This window comes from Myotis yumanensis, unplaced genomic scaffold (genome assembly GCF_028538775.1).
Source record: "Myotis yumanensis isolate MYYU_CA2020_CCGP unplaced genomic scaffold, mMyoYum1.0.hap1 SCAF_10, whole genome shotgun sequence".
Lineage (NCBI taxonomy): Eukaryota > Metazoa > Chordata > Mammalia > Chiroptera > Vespertilionidae > Myotis > Myotis yumanensis.
The window spans coordinates 29,762,773-29,782,696 of NW_027223761.1; the positions used below are offsets into that span (position 1 = coordinate 29,762,773).

The 19,924-nt window shown below is 50.4% G+C and overlaps 1 protein-coding gene and 1 long non-coding RNA gene across 2 annotated transcripts; one reads left to right on the forward strand and one right to left on the reverse strand.

The window, feature by feature from the left end:
* Positions 1-1,217: 1,217 nt before the first annotated feature.
* On the forward strand, positions 1,218-19,333 carry IGSF22 (immunoglobulin superfamily member 22). Its single transcript, XM_070428172.1, has 22 exons — positions 1,218-1,372; positions 3,544-3,678; positions 3,906-4,042; positions 5,165-5,264; positions 5,346-5,385; positions 5,594-5,768; positions 6,420-6,533; positions 7,053-7,215; positions 7,865-8,137; positions 9,019-9,303; positions 9,990-10,114; positions 10,201-10,342; positions 10,464-10,760; positions 11,806-12,108; positions 13,135-13,308; positions 13,502-13,630; positions 14,286-14,582; positions 15,263-15,351; positions 15,548-15,740; positions 16,402-16,701; positions 17,481-17,810; positions 19,107-19,333. Exons 1-22 carry the CDS (start codon positions 1,264-1,266, stop codon positions 19,175-19,177), a joined length of 3,981 nt encoding a protein of 1,326 aa, XP_070284273.1. The 5' UTR covers positions 1,218-1,263; the 3' UTR covers positions 19,178-19,333.
* LOC139019026 (uncharacterized) lies at positions 6,077-13,721 on the reverse strand. The gene is made up of 3 exons (XR_011472972.1): positions 13,682-13,721; positions 7,853-7,989; positions 6,077-6,440 (listed from the first exon to the last, which is right to left on the reverse strand). It is a non-coding gene; the product is annotated as an uncharacterized lncRNA (long non-coding RNA).
* Positions 19,334-19,924: the final 591 nt, after the last annotated feature.

Here is a 19,924-nt window from a genome sequence, read left to right on the forward strand (position 1 = left end):
GAGGGTTAGGAGGGACTGGTCATACGAAGGTAAGACTTCCCTCATCCCTCAAGAAGGGGCAGAGCCTACTACCTCCTGAGCCCAGAGAGGGACCGCAGGAGCTGGGACAGAGGTGGTCTCAGAAGCTAGAGGGAGAAAGGACAGGCTGAGAGAGATCATGATGGGGGTGGGGGTGGGGGAATAAAGTTTAGCCTCAAACTGCCTGGCTCAGAACAGGGCTTTGGGATCCCCTGGAAGGGCACTGGACTGGGAGTCAGGAGGCCAGGATTCCAGTCTGAGTGACCTTGGACAGGTTCTGACTCTCAGACATCAGTTTCCTCCTATACAAAGCAGGGGTTTAGAAACTGCCCTGCTGGTTCGATGAAATTCCGTGTGGCTATTAACAAGAATGAGGAAACTATGAACTGATATGGAGAGACCTCCAAGATGTATGAAATGAAAAAGGAAGGGACTGAATCGTGTGTATAATAGGCTACCTTACATGTAAAAAAAGGGGGTGGGGCAGGGGACAAGGACAAAGACATTCATATTTTCATGAAGGAGCCTAGAGACCACCAGTGCTTACCTATGGGGGGAGGGTTGGGAGATGGGGGCTCGAGATGGAAGGGAGCCTCTTCGTAAAGATGTTTATATTGTTTTATTTTTCAACGATGTGATTGAAGTACCAATATTTTTTTAAAGTGTATGAAATCAACTCTGTCTTCACTCCATCACAAACGAAAGAGCTGGAAAAATGAGCTGTCATCTGTCTTGGCATTCCGCCAGGGCCAGGGGCCCCAAGGCCCAGGAGAACATCCACAGCTTCCTGCCAAGGCTGCTCCAGTGTGGCTTAGTCAGGAAGTTCCTTCTTAGATCTGACTTCATTCCTCCCAATGAAATCTCCAGCCCTGCCTCCCTCATTCCATGTAGCTGTCCATAAGTATCCTCAAGTGCCTCTGGGCCTTACCTGGTTTGCAGGATAAACCTAAGCCCTACATCCTCTCCTCCCAGAACTTGGAATGGTTTGGGATTACTCAGTGGGGGACAAGCCCATTGGTCCTTGTAGCCAGGTTGGGAAAGTGAGATACAAAGGGGAGAAGATAGAGGCCAGAGAGAAAAGGCGTATTGCCTCTCACCTGACCTCTCACCCCCCGTGTCCACCTGCCCCTCTACACACACACACACACACACCATCTCTGAATCTCCCTCCTACTCCCTTACTGGTCCTTCATGGCCTCATCCTCTGCCTGTCCTCCCAGGTGAGTGCCCACGCCTGCTGTCACCATGACAACCATTCACCACAACCAGATGATGCAGGAGCACGTGTCCATGGAGTTCTCCAGCTCCTCCACCCACGTGCAGACCTTCTCCAAGACAACCAAGATCGTGGGAGGCAAGTAGAATAGGGGCCGGGGGGATTGCGAAGGGGCAGCCTTCCTTCCTCCACATCCACCCGCTGGCTGGGTGGCCTCAGTATTTGCGGTACCAAGAGCAACCCTCTCCCAACCTGTGCTTCTAATCTGTGCCTTGATAAAGCCTCAGCCAGTCTTATGTTCACCCACAGATCAGCTCTCCAGGAAAACAGCTTACAAAAAATCAATCACACGGCTGTGTGTGAGTGACTGATGTACTCTTAATTGCTTGAGATCAGAGCCATAGGCAAACACATGCATCCCTGATGGTAGAATTTCAGCATGGAGGGAGTTAGGGGGCAGCCACCTTATCTACATATGAGTAATGCTGACCCTGTTCCACTGAAGAGAGAGGAGACTTTGAGCTGCCTGCCAAGAGAGGATGAACAGCTAAACAAGTGACCTCAGCTTCCAGGCTCTCAGCCCTTGGGGACCAGACCTGGGGAGGACAGATCCAAGGAAAAGCTGAGAAATGGCCTCAGACCAAAACAGATTGTTTCAGTCATGTCTCTAGAGAAGAGTGATTAACAAATGGCCAGGGGCCAGGATATTGAATCCCCATCCTCTCAGCCATTGCCCCTCCCTCAAAGTCCTGGACAGGCTGTCCTTCAGAGCCCTCTGTGCACAGAGGTCAAAGCCAGATAAACATGCTACACCACCCCCTCCTGGTCAGTGACGCAGAGCTAAGAGGAGACGGGGACCTGAGGGCAGAAGTTGCAAGTTCAAGTGATGATAGCAGGGATTATCAGCACCAGCTGGAGTTAGAGTCATCCTAGTGTGGGCGCGAGAGGGAGAGGAGTAAAAAACATAGCAATACCTGAGCCTCACCCAACTGTTAAACCAGGTGTTTGTTTTTAAAACTCTCAGAGATTCTAATATGTGGCCAGAGTTTAAAACCACTGACCCTCAGGGTCCAGGCAGGGAACATAAATGCATGAAAGAGACTGAGGTGAACTCGAGAGGACATACCACATCTGAAGGGGCAGCCATATTCACCTCCCACTAGTTGTTACCATATGGAAATACAAGAATCCAGAAATCTGAACGTTTATGTGAAATCTCACAATTGGTAGATATAGGGCTACTTTTTGTTTAAACGTTGTGCAGGTCAAATAAGACATGTACAGGCTGGGTGCGGCCTGCACACAGCTTGTTCGAGACCTCTGACACTAGTTAACAGCAGGCACAGGGCTTCTTAACACATTTTTCTCTCCTCAGTCATTCAGGTTGGTGGGAATAATACAGGCACCTCCTTCACCGGGTCACTATGAGGATTAAATAAAATAATCTCTGCTTAGCACAGTTCCTGACGAGGAAAGGGCACCGTGATTCAGAGCAATTGTGATTAACTCACTAAGCCAACGAGATTTTGTGTAGTTTATATTGAAAAAATAACTTTTTGTTTCCCAAATATAAAACTATAGAGGCCCGATGCATGAAATTCATGAAAGATTAGGCCTTCCTTCCCCCGGCTGCTGGCACTGGCTTCCCTCTGGCACTCGGGACCCGGGCTTCCCTTGCAGCCCCAGCTTAGTCCAGAAGGTTGTCAGGAAGGACATCCGCTCTAATTAGCATATTACTCTTTTATTATTATAGATATTACCACATTGGATATGCTCTTTCAGATGATGAGATTCCCATATGTAGTCCCACTGGACTGGGAATGTCTCCTGTCCCTCAGTCAGGAATCACTACTCCATGGCAATGAATGCGGAACCACAGGAGGGCAGGGAGAAGGCCCACAGCAGAGCTCAGCTAAGCTACCAGGCCTCCCAAGCAGGAGCAAGCCCAGCCCCTCCTCAGGTTACTGGGGGATCAGGACCTCCAGGAGACAAGCACAAGAGATTAAGAAATTCCAAAAAGAGAAGTCTCCTTTAAAAAAAAAACAAAAAACATATATATATATTAGTACTCAGGGCGGTGGCCCAAAAAGGGTGATTGACCATTGAAGGGTTGGGAGAGAAATCGGCTCCCCCTGGTGGTTGAAATGTGCCATCACACAATGACTCCAGGCTCTAAGGGCCTCCTTTCTTGGTCAAAGCTGGTCCGCTGGCCTAAAGTATCCCACCATCCCCTCAAGAAAAGGCCAGTGCTCTAGTACCAGCCTGAGCTCTGCCTGGAGCTCACTCTGACCTCTCTCCTGCTACCACAGAGGAAGTCATGACTAAGTCGTCCTCGTCGAGCACTGTCCAGTTCTTCAGTTTGGTGACTCGCAGTTCCAACATCCCTGAGGGCGAGAGCGTCCCTGAGTTCGTGGAGAAGCCTCAGCCGGTCACTGCGTCTGAGGGTACGTTGACCCCATCGCATGTCTCCCCAGGCTCCTGGGTGCTTCCCTTTCTTTCCCATAACCCCAGCCATCCCACCGCAGTCTCCAACACGCAAACACTGTCAGAGCCAGGCCAAGGTTCCTTCTCCTGCCTGGGCTGGGGCGAGATCCCTGGAAGGAGGCAGGGAGCAGGCAGCAGGTGAAGCCTGGAGGCTACCAGGTGAACATGTGTCCTGTGCCCACTGCAGGGGAGAAAGCTGTGTTCCGAGCCCAGGTGCAGGGGAACCCCAAACCGAACATCTCCTGGAAGAGGGAAAGTGGCATCCCCATCAAGGAGTCTGCCAAGATGTTCTACGACAGCGTTAACAAGGAGCACGTGCTGAAGGTGCGGGGCCCAGCCTGAGATCCAGTTACCCAGGAGGCCAGAGGGAGGGACCCTACCCTGGAGAGCCGCGGGTCCTCTCACCCACAAGACAGTCACAGGGAGACCCCAGAACTGGGAGATGGGAAAAGAGGCTGTCATTACCCTAGAGGAGGGGCAGGATAAGAGAGGCTAGTCAGGAGCTGGAGCCTTCCCAGAGTGAGTAGGGGACCAAACTGTAGGGGCAGGGCAAGGCAGAGCCAGAACAAAGGCAGAACCAGGAGGGGGCCAGAACAAATGGAAAAGAAGGAGTATTTTAAAAGGTGTGTGAGCCTAAAAGAACAGGAGACCAACGCTACCTGTGTCGCCAGAAAGGGGCAGGACCATAGTGAGTAGAGGAAAGCTGAGTTGAGGGATGGAGGGAGGGCCTGGTCATAGAGTAGGAGTGCGGGTAGGGTTCCTGGGCTTTTCAGGATAGTCTTCCAGAAGAGTCTTGCCAGGGGCTGATAATTCTTAGGTCTAACCAGCTTCTGCAACCTCTAGTCTGGAGAGATGGATTCCTAGGAGACCTAGGCCTATAATTACTCCTTTCCCAACTGGTCCTGTCCCCAACTTCCATTGTGAAAAGCAAAGAGCCCCCCTGCTCCCCCAGAAACAAAAGTTGGTTCCTTCTCCTCACAAAGACCCAGAGTCCCCTCTTCGCCAACCTTTGCACAAACTCATTCACTCAGCAAACCCTTTCTGAGAGCCCACTAGGCTGTAAATACCACGCTATAGGCCCAAGACAGTCTTATTCACCACTATTTCCCCAGGGGCTCAGCCCCATGGTACAGAGGAGTAATTATGTGTTAAAGAAAAGAGTACTTAGCCCATTGCCAGAAGCTGCAGATAGAATTACAACCCAGAGGAAGTCCCTGTGTTCCAGGAGCTCACCACCAAGGGGGAGAGTCCATGCAGAATCAGGCTATAAACACGGACACTCACACTGACTGCTACCTCCAAATCATAGAGGCTGTTCAATCCTCCGCACATACACCCCCAACACTCAGCTCCTTCCCCAGCCCCCAAATATGCCTTTCTTTCTTACAGAAAGTCTCCCTATGGTCCCCTCCCCTGTCCCTTACTAATGGCCTGATTCTGATCCAGCTAGAGCCACTGACCTCGGATGACTCTGACAACTACAAGTGCATTGCAAGCAATGACCATGCAGATGCCATCTATACCGTGTCCTTGCTGGTGACAGAGGGTGAGCCAGCCCCCTCCACCTGGCCTTTCTCCTGAAGAACCAAATTCCCCTGTCTGACCCTGTCCCTCTCTCTGTCCTCAGGTCAAGAAAAAATGGACTTCAAAAAGATGTTGAAGAAGAGGTGAGACTGGAAGGCTCCTCTGCCCAGGACGCTGTCCCCCCATTCTCCAGGCTAGAGCTTCTTGAAGGCCTTTCAACAGGGTTTTGATTTAATGGCCCTTGCTCCAAGAATCCATGGAGTGGGGAGGGGTATCTCAAGGTTAGGAGAAGCTCCCTCTGTCTTCCAAGGGAGTTGCTGAGTCCAAACTCGGTCCCCCACCTCCTCCCAGGACTCCCCCTGCTCCCAAGAAGCCGCCGAAGAAAGTGACAGATGAGAAAGAGATGCTGGAGATTTTGGCCAACGTGCCCAAGAAGGACTTTGAGAAGGTCTGCATGGAGCACGGATTCACTGACTTCCGGGGGCTGCTCAAGAAGCTCAAAGGGATGAAAAAAGTAGAGGTGGAGGTCAGTGCCTATTGGGGGGCATGGGTCTGCAGGCTGGGCCTGGGTCTCACCAAAAGGGCTAGCACCTTTGTGTCTCCTGGCCTGCACACACATACTCAAAAGCATAGTCTACAGCAAAAGCAGGAAAGGAACTCAAGTCACCTCCCTTCTACCTCTCCTCTCTTCACTCCCTAATATACTTGCATGGACTTGGAGTCAGACAGACCTAGGTTCAAATCCCAGTTCTACTGCCTTTTTAACTGAACATGGGCATCTCTCTGAACCTCAGTTTCCTCATCTACCAAATGAAAACTACATTTTTGCTTCCATTTGTTTTTGTGTTATCTTCCTTCATTTACTCAACCAATTTGTCATTATTACTCACCTACAATGGAATTAGAAAATCTATGTAATGGGTCCAGGTCCATAGTAACTGTCCTGCAAATGGTGCTAACCTGCTTTACATCGTACTTGCTTTTCTCATCCCCTAGCTTATCTGTCTCCCCCTAAATCCTCCAGTTGATCAGTGGCAGGAGTTAGGGGGAAGCAAGCTATCTAATCAGTCTAGTCATTTCTCCCCATACCTTGGGGAGCTCCTCCAGGATTGGGGACACAAACTGGGCAGGCTTCAGGCACCCTCAACACGGCCATTTTGTTATCCCAATCTCTCAGGCCATCCGGATCCTAAAGCCCCTGGAAGACATAGAGACCAAGATTGACACCACGGTGGTCTTTGAGTGCATCATGGAGCTGAAGGACCCCAATACCAAGATGACATGGGTCAAGGTGGGGAGCTCCTAGTCAGGGCCCACCCTGCAATATCATTTCCTCTCTGCACCCCCTCCCTTCGCAGACCCTCTCATTTTCCATCAGCCATATCCTTTCTTCCATCCCATCAAGAGGATGCCGCCTGATATGGTAAAAACTGTCTGGGAGCTGGGCTCTATTCTTAGCTGTTCTACCACTTTGCTGTTTAATTTGAGACATTTACTTTCCTCTATGCCTCAGTCTACCCATCTGAAAAGACGGGATTAGATGGTCCTGAAGGTCTCTGTGCCTCTAAGAGAAAGCATCAAATGAACTCATGCATAGGAAGAGTTCAGGCCTTAGGAAAGGCAGGGACCCTGGATCCCAATGAGCCAGAGGATGAGGCTAGAGAGAGATCTTATCAGCCTCTGGGTGTGTTTTAAGTTCTTAAGGAGGTAGACATGGCAGTCTTCCAGTTCAGACTGGCCTTGGGAAATGGGGACCTCCGAAAGTCTCCTAAACCACTTCATCAGCTTTCCTACCTGTTTCATGCGGCAGGGTACTGAACCACTGAGGATCCAGTACTCCCTGGGCAAGTATGATGTGAAGCAGGTGGGCACCAAGTACATGCTGGTTATTACCAACGTGAATATGAACGACGCAGGCACCTACAGCCTGACTGTGTGTGACAAGCGGATGACTGCAGAGCTCAAAGTGCTGGGTATGAGTGTGAGCATTGGGGCACAAGGAGGACATGGTCGGGGTGAGGGAGAGAAATAGCATGGATGGGGTCCATGGGGATATGAAAGAGAGGACTGTGGGGCTATGCAGGAAAGGACTGCATGGGAATGGGAGTTCATTGAGCAGGGAGACAAGTGGTGTAAGGGAGAGGACTATGCGATAGTAAGTGCCATGGGCCAGTGTAGTATAGTGGTTAAGAGTACAATCTCTGGAATTAGACTATTGGGGTTCAAATCCCAGATTCTGTCATTTATGAGCTGTGTGATTTGGGGCAAGTTATTTAACTTCTCTTTGCCTCCATTTCCCCATCTGTAAGAAGGGGAATAATAGTAGAATCTACTTGTGTGGGAATTGGATGCATTACTATATGCACATTGGCTAGAAGAGTTCCTGGCACATATCTAAAACTACACAAGTGCTTTTTAAAATTGCCATTAAGATCCCTGGGAAGGAGATCATATAAACACCATTAGAGGATTTGCGAGCAGAATGAAAGGAAGGATACTTTCCCCAACTATGGGCTACAGGAGGCCAATGACACCTGAGTCTCTATGCCCCCTTCACCATCCCACTGCTCAGGGGAGACCAGGGCTGCAGTCCAATGATTGCCCTCCTACTTTTTGCTGCAGATGAGCCGCTGACATTCTTGGGAGAGATGAAGCCAGTGAAGGTGACAGAGCGCCAGACAGCTGTATTTGAGATCCGTCTCTCCAAGAAAGTGCCCGACTTTGTGTGGAAGTTCAATGGGAAGGAGCTGAAGAGGGATGAAAAGTATGAAATCTCAGTGTCTGAGGATGGTCTGACCCACACGCTTAAGATTAAGGATGCCAGACTCAGTGACAGCGGCGAGTTCTCTGCCCAGGTGGGGGACCTGGTACAGAAGGCCCAGCTCACTATTGACCGTGAGTGATTGGGCCAGAACTTGAGGGGTGGGCTTTATGCCATAGCAACTTCCATATGGGCAGTCATCCATCCACCCATTCAACCATCCATCCATTCATTCATCTATCCACCCACCCATCCACCCATCTCCTTTTTGCAAGGCCCTTTGATGGGTACTAGAAACAGAGAGGGTTTGCCTCTCCACTAACTCCTAGTGTAGTGGGAGAGGCACGTGTGGAAATGGAATTAGAACAGAAGTTTTCAAGCAAGGAGTCAAGATATATGAGGGTCTTATTGTCAGCTGGAAAATCATGGGCCAAGAAATTGTTATATCACCTATTACATATATTACAGCACATCACTCTTGACTAGTCACATTCTTGTAACCAGTTTGGAGGATTGTACCTGATGATGAGGGTACACCAAGAAACATGTCGCACATGGAAACCACACTTGACACATGCAACATGGAATTATCATTACTGTGATGGAGGGAGACACAGAAGCTGTAGGAGCACAAAGAAGAGGCACCACCTGGCAATGACAGAAAGAATGTGATGAGGTGATGGCCAAGCTTTACCAAGAAGAACAAAGAAGTAGTTCAGCTTTCAGAGAAGGAGGGAGAGGAGGGGACATTCTCAAAAGAGGGAATACATGTGTAAAGACCCAGACACCAGAGAGACAATGATGTTATGTTTGGGGTTACAGGGGGGCATTTATCCCATTTTACATATGAGGAAACTGAGACTCAGAGAATGAGTGCATTGCAGTCAGCTAGCAAGTAAACACACTCCGTGTCACAAGTCCCTGTGCTTTCTGGGGCCAAAAAGATGAACAGGGCAGCAAATAGCTGCAGAAGAGGACGTAGGTGGTTGGGGGCCAAGCATTTCTCTGTCCGCAGGCATCCCCATCAAGTTTGTGAGCACCCTCAAGAATGTACGTGTGAAAGAGAGGAGCCGTGCATGTCTTGAGTGTGAGCTGACATCCAAGAATGTGACACTGCGCTGGAAGAAGGATGGGCAGCTGCTGGAGCGCAGCACCAAGTACAGCATGAACCATGAGGGCAAGCGAGCAGAGCTGATCATTGAGGATGCACAGCTCAGTGACGGTGGCGAGTACACCGTGGTCGCAATGCAGGATGGGGACCCCACTGAATACTGCAGTACTGCCACAGTCACCGTGGAGGGTACACACCCTGTCAGTCTGGATATGGATCAGTCCCCTATGACTCCAACCCTCCCCCAGACCATGATCAGTTCCTACCTCCCCAACTCTGACCACCCCCATCTCCCACATTGTGACCTCCCAGGCTCTGAACATCTCTATCTCCTAGACCCTGATCATCCCCCATCTCTTGAACTCTATCCAAAACCCCTTTACTTCATCCATCCTTTACTTCTACCCTCCGACTATCCCCAGCAACCATGATCATCCCACACCCCTTGATCCTGATCAGACCCCACTCAGTAGCCCAGGCCATTGCCCACTGATCCTTACCACCCTCAATTCCCAATGACCCTGGGCATCCCACAGACCAGCAACACCACAACTAATCATCCCAACTCCACCAACCACCTGCATCCCCACCATCTAATCTCCTTCTTTGACTGAGCATCATAAGTCCCACTGACCATTCTAGAACGATTGGCTACTCTCACCCCAACCCCACTAGTCATCTCCTAGTCTTCCTGGTGGCCATTTCCCAGTGCCACTAACCTTTCCCCAACCCTTCACCTAACTAGTTCCAGTTCCCACACTGACCATTTCCCAATCGCCCATTGATCATTTCCAAACCTCCTGCTCGCCATAAATGATTTTAAAAGATACAGTACACCTGCCCCTTCCCAAAGCCTCTGCTCCCTTTCTCCCTAGAGCGTCTGGCCAGTGTGAAGAGTGGGATGTCCGATGTGCATGCGGCCACAGGCAGCCCGGCTGAGCTATGCGTAGTGCTGAACGATGAGAAGGTGGAGGGCGTGTGGCTGAAGGATGGCAAGGAGGTTGGAGCAGGGGCTAGGGAAGGGACCATGGAGGAAGGGGTTCAGTGGGCACACACTCGCACTCACACCCACTTCTCGCCCCCCAGATCACGGATTTGCCAGGCGTGCAGATCGTGAAGCAGGGTGCGGTGCACAAGCTCATCTTCCCCAATATGGGCCCAGAGCATGAGGGCAAGTACACGTTCCGGGCCAAGGGCGCCGAGAGTGAAGCCTCAGTATTCATCGCAGGTAAGGTCCCACTGTAGACAAACCTCAACCACGCCTGCCACACCCACATGCTCTTCCTCCACCCCCTCAACTCCTCCCCCATCCTTATTGTGTGAGTCTTCCCTACCATCCGGCCCTGCAGATCCTCCTACTATCGACCCCACCCTACTGGAGGCACTCGCAGCGCACCCAGTGACTGTGAAGGTGGGCCACACTGCGAACATCAAGGTGCCCTTCCGGGCCAAGCCACTTCCCAAAGTGATATGGTACAAGGATGGTGTGGAGGTGACAGAGGAGGAACGCGTGTCCATGGAGCGCAGGGAAGACCAGGCACTGCTCACCATTTCCAACTGCGTGCGTGAGGACAGCGGCCTTGTCCTGCTCAAGCTCAAGAATGACCATGGCTCAGCCACAGCCACTCTGCACCTCAACGTGCTGGGTGAGGGCAGGACCCTGGGTGGGCTGGGCTGAAGGCACCTGCGTCCAGTGCTCAGGGTAGGAAGAGACAGAGTTGGAGTTTGGGTTGAGAATGGTAATAGAGTTCTGGCTTTGTAGCCAGAAGCCCCACTAGGTGGCCTTGGGCAAGTCAGTTAACCTTCCTAAGCCTCAGTTTCTCTGTGGAAGAGGGTGATTTTTTTAAAGTATCTACTTCAAGTGAATAAAGCACGCAGCATAGTGCGTAGCATATAATAGACCTTCAAATGTTACTTAAGTATTGTTATTGACTTGGAGATGAGGACATGGTTGGGAGTATGGTGTCAATGAGGTAAAAGAGGTGGGATTTTAGGGATGGAAGTGAGGTTGGTTGGGGAGAGTATTGGAGTTGGGAGTGAGGTTGAGGATAAAATGAGATTGGAGAAAAACTTGGAATAGGTGTGGGAATGGGATTTGAGATGGGTCGGAGCATAAGGTTGAGTAAAGAGACGAGAAGCTAACCTTAGTGAACTCATATTCTACTTGCAACACACACATACCATCTCTACCTCCTCCTCCTGCATCTCCATCAAGCGGTGGGGTGGGAAGGTTTGGGTTTCGGTTCAATCCAATAGCAAAACTTAGCACTTCCTTTGTGTTCCTAGTCCTGAGGACACAGAGGTGAAGTATCCCCAGCAGTCCTTCAACCCAAAAGGGACAGAGACTTGTAGACATGTAATCCTAACATGTCTAATACCAGAGAACACTGGACTTCTGGAAGCTCAGAAGAGGGGGAGATCTTGTCTGGAAGGGGACAAGATGAGGGTCTGACAAGGCCCCTCAGGTCTTTAGCCTACCCACTCTGAGGCAGACAGGAGATGCGGGGGCAAGGATCAAATCTTTAGACAGGTCTTAGAAGGAGGGGCAGTGGACACAGGGAAGGGGGGGGGGCGGTCCAGAAAGTTCAGAATCTAACTATGTTTTAGTCTGGCTGGGCCACTGGCAAGTGGGATGAATCCCTGTGACCCTTTGCTCCAAAGCCCCATTCTGACGGCATCTTCTGTCCTCAGACCGTCCCAAGCCTCCCCAGGGCCGAGTGGAGTTCCTGGAGCTCTCGGGTAATTGTGTGCACATGAAGTGGAAGGCCCCAAAGGACAACGGTGGGCGGCCTGTGACACAGTTCATAGTGGAACGGAGGGCAGTCGGCAAGAAGTCCTGGATTAAAATAGGTGAAGTGGACAGTAAAGTCACCCAGTTCTCCACCAACAAAGTGGAAGAGGGAAAAGCCTACCAGTTTCGCATCCTGGCCGTCAATTCGGAAGGAGTGAGCGACCCTCTGGAGACAGATGAAGTGTTTGCAGGAAATCCTATCGGTCAGTGAGATAGCCCACAGCTCAGTGGCAAACTCAGGGTTCAGGATGGGGGCCTTGAGCCAGTGAGGAATGCTGGTCTGTGGGGAATTTCACAGGGTCATTTCTCTAGCCACCCATGAAACAGATGGATTCCAGAGTAAGAGCCAAACATCCTGTGGGGCAGGAATTCTCAACTTTCCCCAGTCAGAGCACATGCATAACATACTCCTGCGTATATTTCCAAAACTGTGCACAATTCCAGGGACCTGACTCCACTTGGTTTCTCCACTCCAGAAATCATCCCAAACCCAAGTGAGAGATGTTACTTTAGGGATAACCTTAATCCATGCTAAGATTTTTTCCAAAGAAAACCCTTGATAACATCAATATTTTAATTAAGATTACTACTTAATTACTTGCTATACTCCTTCCAACTGATCCCATGTCCCAACATGTCAAGACAGTACCTTAAGAACTGGAGCAACCTGGCTGGGTAGCTCAGTTGGTTAGAGTGTCATTCCAATATGTCAAGGTGTGGGTTAAATCCCTGGTCAGGGCACATACAGAAGTCAACCAATAAATGCATAAATTGCATAAATATGTGTAACAGCCTCTCTCTCTCTCTCTCTCTCTCTCTCTCTCTCTCTCTCACACACACACACACACACACACACACACACACACACACACTAAATAAATTTTTTAAAAACTGGGGCATTGGGGGTGACACATGTTGGAAGGTTTAAGTGGGTGATTCTCAATCTTGGCTACACATTAGAATCACCAGAAGTCCTTTTAAAAATGCTGGTGCCTGGCCTCCACCCCAGGCCAATTAAATTAAACTATCTGGAGGTAGGATCTAGTTATTGGTGGTGTGTTTTTTGTTCTTTTTTTCTTCCCACTTCATATTAATGTGCAATCAGAGTTAAGAATCATGGGTTTAAGTTGTGTGTATGTTTTTAAGGAGGCAGCCAGAGGTCAACATGGGGTGGGCAACTGTCTATGTGCTCCCTCTCCTAACCTCTGCCCTCTCCCCATCCCCTATAGAGCCCCCTGGTCTTGCCTCCCAGCCTCAAGTGACTGATGTGACCAAAGAGACCGTGACCATCACGTGGAATGCGCCCACCCAGGATGGGGGAGCCCCAGTGCTCGGCTACATTGTAGAACGAAGGAAGAAAGGCAGTAACCTGTGGGTGCCATTCAACAAGGACCCCATCCAGGGTGAGTTCCTGGAGACAGAGGCCCAGAAGGGACTAAGAGAGGCTTTGCCGGATGGACCATGACCCCTGCTGATCTGAACATACTCCCTTCCCCAATTCCTTTGGGGATTTTAATAGCATCCACGACCCTCTCTTCCTTGCCCTCTTACTGCATGGACCTCCTGGCCTCATGACCACTCAAATTCCCATTTCAGGCACCAAGTGCACAGTGGATGGTCTCCTGGAGGATACAGAATATGAATTCCGAGTTATAGCTGTGAATAAGGCAGGCCCCGGACATCCCAGCATACCATCCAACTCAGTGGTGGCCAGAGACCCTGTCAGTGAGTTAGGGGCTCCCAGGCCCCAACACATAGTGGAATTAGCCCACTCACCGTAGAAAGAGGACTGCTTCTATGGGAAAGTGTAATCGGCTGGGAAGGGGCAGTATCAAAGAGTCTTCACTTTCTGGGAGCTTCCAGCCTACCAGAGAAACAGAATTCAGACACGTAAGAAAGCCAACAAATAAAGATTGAGACCAGAGACAGTGAGGAGGCAGGTTGGAAAAAAAAATTTTTATTAAACTCTGAGTATTTCTGGTATTAAGGGAAGTAATAGAAGCATGGTTGAGGATGGAGTAGTGGTGTTAGGTAGATGGTAGGAGAGTGTTAAGTTTAGGAGTTGAGGTGGTGATACTGTATGTAAATGGATGTGGTGGAGATAGGTGGGTTAAAGCTTGGGGGGTTGCATATAGAGGGGTTGAATGTGTATAATATGTTGAATTTGGAGGATACTGACTTCAAGGGTGAAAGTGTTGAGTCAGTGAGAGAATTAAACCTGGAGATCGTTGAGTGTGCAAGGTCAGGTATTGAAGGTATTAACTGTGAGAGTGGAGAGAGAAGTTGTGAAGTTAGCTTCCAGGGCTATTGAATGTGGGAACTGGCACAGGATTGAGTGAAAATGAGTTTGGGGGCTGACTTGATGCATGTTGTGCCCCAGAACCCCCCGGCCTGGTGCAGGGCCTGCACGTGTCTGATTCCTCCAACTCCAGTATCTCCCTGGCCTGGCGGGAGCCTGCAGAGGGAGACCCACCCTCTGGCTACATCCTGGAGATGCGAGCTGAAGACTCCAAAGAGTGGTCCAAGTGCACAAAGATCCCCATCTCGGGCACCTGCTACACAGTGGGAGGCCTCACCGAGAGGCAGAAATACTTCTTCCGAATCCGGGCTGTGAATGAGGCTGGGGTTGGGGAGCCCGTGGAGCTGGACGAGGGGGTCCGTGCCATGCCACCACCAGGTGAGCGCACAGAGGGCCAGGGGTTTATCCTAGCCTCCAAACCTTCCTCTCTCGGACCTCGTTCCACAGAGAAAAATTGGGTCATACTGTGATCAAGAAATAGTCATCCATACTTGTGCCTGGACAGAGCCAGGGGTGATCCTAGGGGCTTCCCCACCAAAAAAACAAAAAACACCTCATTATGTGCCAAATAGTATCTACTGTGTGCCAAAGGAGATGAGAGGGATAATGAAACAAATAAGGCACTCGACCTGTCCTCAAGGGTTTTTCATACTATCAGAGGAAGACAGATGAGAAAACAAATGCTTCACAGTGTTGCAGGGCTGTTAGATGACTGTATGGCCTGTGACAGTGATGGCGAACCTATGACACGCGAACTCATTGTTTTGGTTGATTTTTCTTTGTTAAATGGCATTTAAATATATAAAATAAATATCAAAAATATAAATCTTTGTTTTATTATGGTTGCAAATATCAAAAAATTTCTATATGTGACACGGCATCAGAGTTAAGTTAGGGTTTTCAAAATGCTGACATGCCGAGCTCAAAAGGTTCGCCATCACTGGCCTATGATGAGGGCATGAAGGAGGAGAGGTTGGGAAAGGCTTTGGAGGGGAGGCTTAAACTGAGTCTTCTGGAAAGAGAGAAGGATGCCCCAATCTCTGTCTCCTCCATCTCAGCTGCCCCCAAATTTGACCTCAGCGCCCGGCTGAAGAGTCACATGGTGGTTCGTGCTGGGACAGCCCTCTGCATCCATGCTGCCTTCTCCGTGAGTCATTCCTGACCCTGGCCCCAATGTCCACCACTTAACCAAGATAGCTGCTGTAGCTCTCGTAGTCTCTGCCTCTGCCCCTCGCCAGGCGCCTGACACTAGAGCCTGGCAGGAGACTCCTCAACATTGGGGGAGAACCTGCCCCCCAAATACCACCTGGGTGACCCCTGGTGCCATCTCCTGTCACCACCAGGGCTCACCACCTCCCAACGTGATCTGGCAGAAAGATGGCATCCCCACCAAAGGCAGGGAAACTATCGCCAAGGGCAAAAACCACTCCCAGTTCCTCATCAACAGCACCAAGCGCTCCGACTCGGGGGTGTACCGCATCTTGCTCCAGAATGAGTTTGGAGAGGCACACTATGACATCCATGTACGCGTGGCAGGTATGGCAGGGGCAGAGGCCTTGGGGAGCATCCCTGCACAGTCTCCAAAATATAGCTCCCTCTGTGCTTGCTTTCCTACCACTGTAAAATCCTGCCTTCAGGAAGTGAAGGCTTCTTTGGTGCCACAAAGACTTTATCTTCCTTTGCCTTAATGGGGAGGGTTGTTGCCACTTTTTCTCTGTCCTGAAGCTCCAAGGGCACTGAACTAGGACCAAGCCCTTGTTTCAGCTTCTGCTGCCCTATCTGGTGAGCTTCAGGACATATGTAGAGTAGGTTCAGAAAAACAGAGTAGAGAATGGGTGACAGAGGAAAATAATCCATTAAAAACTGGGGAGGCCCTGACCAGTGTGGCCCAGTTGGTTTAGTGTCATCCCATGCACTGAGAGGTCACCAGGTCACTTTGGGTCAGGGCACATGCCCAGGGTGCCGGCTGGGTCCCCAGGGGGAGAGTGCAGGAGGCAGTCAATCAATGGTTCTCTCTCATCATTGATGTTTCTCTCTCTCTCCCTTTCTCTCTCTAAAATCAATAAAAACATTTTTTTAAAAAAGACTCAATTTGTAAGACAAGTCAGTTATTTTAAAAATAAAATTTTAGAGAGTGCTAGAAGCTTAAATAAAGCCTTAAACCCCTACGGGCTGATGGACCCTCTGACTATTCCAGACTTTCCACGGCCACCCACAAACCTACAGCTGTTTGAGGAGGTTCCCAACACCGTGACTCTGAACTGGAACCACAGCCCTGATGTGCAGGAGGATGGTGAGGCTCACTACGTCATCTTGAAACGGGATGCAAGCACCGCCACCTGGTTCACAGCTGCAGAGCGTGTCTTCAGCAACAAGTACACCGTGACCGGGTTGCTCCCTGGCAGGAAGTACTACTTCCGAGTGTTGGCTCGGAACGAAATCGGTGACAGTGATCCACTGGACTCCAAGGACACTTGGCTCGTCAACAAGGACAAGAGTGAGTCAGGGTGTTTAGGGGGTCAGGTTATGTCTGAGATCCCTGATGCAAGAGGGTATCAAGGATTTAAGGTAAAATCAGAGAACCACTGAGGTGGGAGTGGGAACATTGGGAAGCTGGGCAGAGCAATAAAGGTCAGGAAGCCTAGGGGAGAAGCCACCTTTGGGGTACACTGAGGGGTGAGACTAAGGTGGAGGTGGGGAGGTACCCTTGGGGAGGGGGGACAGTATTGGGCCAGAGAGAGGGGCGGGGTGTAGTGCTGAGAGTGGTCCTGAGCCCAGGGGCTGAAGGCAGTGAGGACTGGGAAGGGTCTCCAAGGAGAAGGGAGTGGGCATGAAGTTCAGCAACTGTGGAGGGAAGGGGTTAAGGGCAGGGATGGTGTCAGGAAATGTGAAATGCAGGGCTATATAGGAGAGAGCTGAGACCATGGAGGCTGGGAGGACATTGAGGAAAGCTTGGAGGGGGGATTAAAAGCAGGATAACACCTCAGTTCTGGGAAGCCGGTGGCTAGAAAGAAGACTAGGACTCCAGGGTCTGGAAAGTATAAAACGCTGCATACGACCTGGCACCTGGCTTACATCATGGAACCCTGAAGTGGTAAGGTGGGTGGGAGGGTGGTGGTAGAACTTTAGGAAGCAATAAAAAGTCAGTCCCCAGAGTTGGTGGCATCTGGGAATCTAACCCAGGTCATCAAAATTCCATGTGATGGGTCTCAAGGGCACCTTCCGAGCTGGTAGGGACCTGGAGATGCTCACAGCCTCTGCATTCCATCCTCGCAGTCGAAGACCTGAGCGCCAAGCTAAAGCCGTATGAGAAGAAGGACTGGCGCCACGCACCACGCTTCCTGACTCCGCTCAAGCCCCACACGGTGCTGCGTGGCCAGGACTGCACCATGACCTGTGCCTTCCTTGGGAACCCCAGGCCCACTGTGACCCTCTACAAGGGCGACATTAACATTACAGCCAACTCCAAGTTCTGGTACAACTCCACCAGCGGGGTATGCACAATTGTCATCCCTACCTGCACACTCAAGGACAGCGGCGAGTACAGCGTGCTGGTGGAGAACGAGCTGGGCAAGGACCGCAGCAGCTGCACACTCACCGTCTATGGTAAGGGTGCTGCGGGAAGAGCCTGGGGTGGGGTGGGCGTGGGAAACGGGTTGTTTCCCATCTGGGGCAGGGGCACAAAATGGCAGTGCTGGGGGTTGTGGACTCTATTCATATGGCTGGCAACGTTTTGTATTTAATCTGCCATCAGGTGGTTAAACATTGGCCATAGTTGGTACCACTCTCCACCCTCAATGTCATTTGTTATGTGCCTGGCCCCTGCAGATGTGAGAGTTGGCAAACCCTCAGCAGACTGTAGTTTGCAACCGTTGGTAGGCCTAGACTTGCCTTGAAAAAGACACTGAACCAGACTCCCCAATCACAATCTCTCTGGCAGAGTCATGGAAAGAATCTTTAGGTTACAAATCTTTGCAAGTGATTCAAGACTGAAAACGACTGGTCTCGGATAAGGGGGTCATGGGAGGTACAAATGAGGAGAGGGCTAAAGGGAGCCTAGTGGATGCCCACACCCTGCATGTGTGTGCCACATTTCTGCTCGTGTGTGCGCATGTAGGGGAAATATGTGATGCCTTCCAACACCGTCTACTGTCTTCACAGCTACACAGCTAGTAGCATGAACTAAATGCAAAGCTGACCTTCCTTGTTCCCTCCTGCTTAACGTCCTAGCCTTCCCATGATCCTCTCAATAAAATCCCAACCAACAAGGCTCCACCCCGCCCACGACTACCTCTCCAAGCTTCATCCACTGCCACTCCCTGAACGCCCCATGACATTCCATTGGTGTCCATGGTCTCCCCAGTTTATAGACCTGTTTCATCTTGTTATAGATGCCTTTCCTTGGGGAAAGGACCTTGTCCTGTTGCTCTGTCTCTCAAGTCAGATAAATGCCTGCCACACTGAGGTGATGCCTTCAGAGTGGCTGCTGAACTACGTGACAGAACTAGACCAGGGATGGCACTGTGGGAGATATCTACCTTTCATACCACAGCTGGAGAAAGATCCCTGACCACTCAATTCTGGTTGTTAAACACATGAGCCAGGGCCCTGGCTCCACCACTGACCAGACGTGTGACCTTGGCAAGCCATTCTGCGCCTATTTTCTCATCTACTTCTTAGGGATGAGTGAGAGTGCATGGAAGTGCCTGGCAAATACTAAGTGCTAAATAACTGGCAGCTCTTGGCTACATACACTCAGCTGACCTTGGGAGACTAGAACTGGGGCCCAGCCCCAGGGAAGAATTGAGGGTCCCAGGCAGTTCCTCCATAGTAACCGGCTATGTGGAGTTTCCCTTACCCCTGGCATCACTAAACTAACAAACACTTGCCTTGCTGTTTCAGACAAAGATGACAAGACAATTCTAGCATCAGTCACCGAAAGCCTGCAGAAGAAATCAAAGTACCTTATGTGAGCTCCATCCCAGTCCCGGCATCAGGATGTTGTGATGTGGGTCCTCTTGGCCTGTCCTCTGTATGGCCCCAGTGAGGGAAACCCAGTTTGCTCTCTGGTGCTTGTCAATGTAAACATTCAGTGAAGGGATGGGACAATAAACTGAGCAAGCTCACCCTTTCCTGTCTCTGAGGGTGGTATACAGTTAATGTACAGCAGGGACCAAGGAGATGGAAGTGGAAGTGGAAAGGGGATTCACACAACCTAGACTGCTGAGAGCTTAGTCCAAACCCACCCATGTAGAAAGTGACCGGCCCGTTTGACTAGGCCTTTCTTCTCCTCCTCCGTAGCCACACTGCACACTCCCCTCCTCTCCTGGCATAGGTGGGCAAGTCTTGCCTGATTCATCCTTCTCCCCATCCTGTTCCCTCCCATTTCTTTACCATCATGTAGGTCTGTCATCAAAGTTCTGGGGTTTGAGGGGCCTCGAGACCTTGCCTCTTTAGTGCCCAGGGTCCCCAACATTTGAGAACTAGAGCATCTCAGAGCTAGAAAGGATTAGTCATCCAGCTCTAGGTTTTAAACTTGTTTTTGCAGTGGAATCATTCCCTTTAAAAAAAGGGGGGGGGGAGGGGTCTTTGAGCCTCCCTCCTTTACTTATTCTTTTGCTATCTCCTACCAGAGATTTCTGTAAAAACCCTTTTTTGAAAATCACTGATTCATTCAATACCCACAAGGGACCTGCATTGCCTTTTGTCATATCCCCATA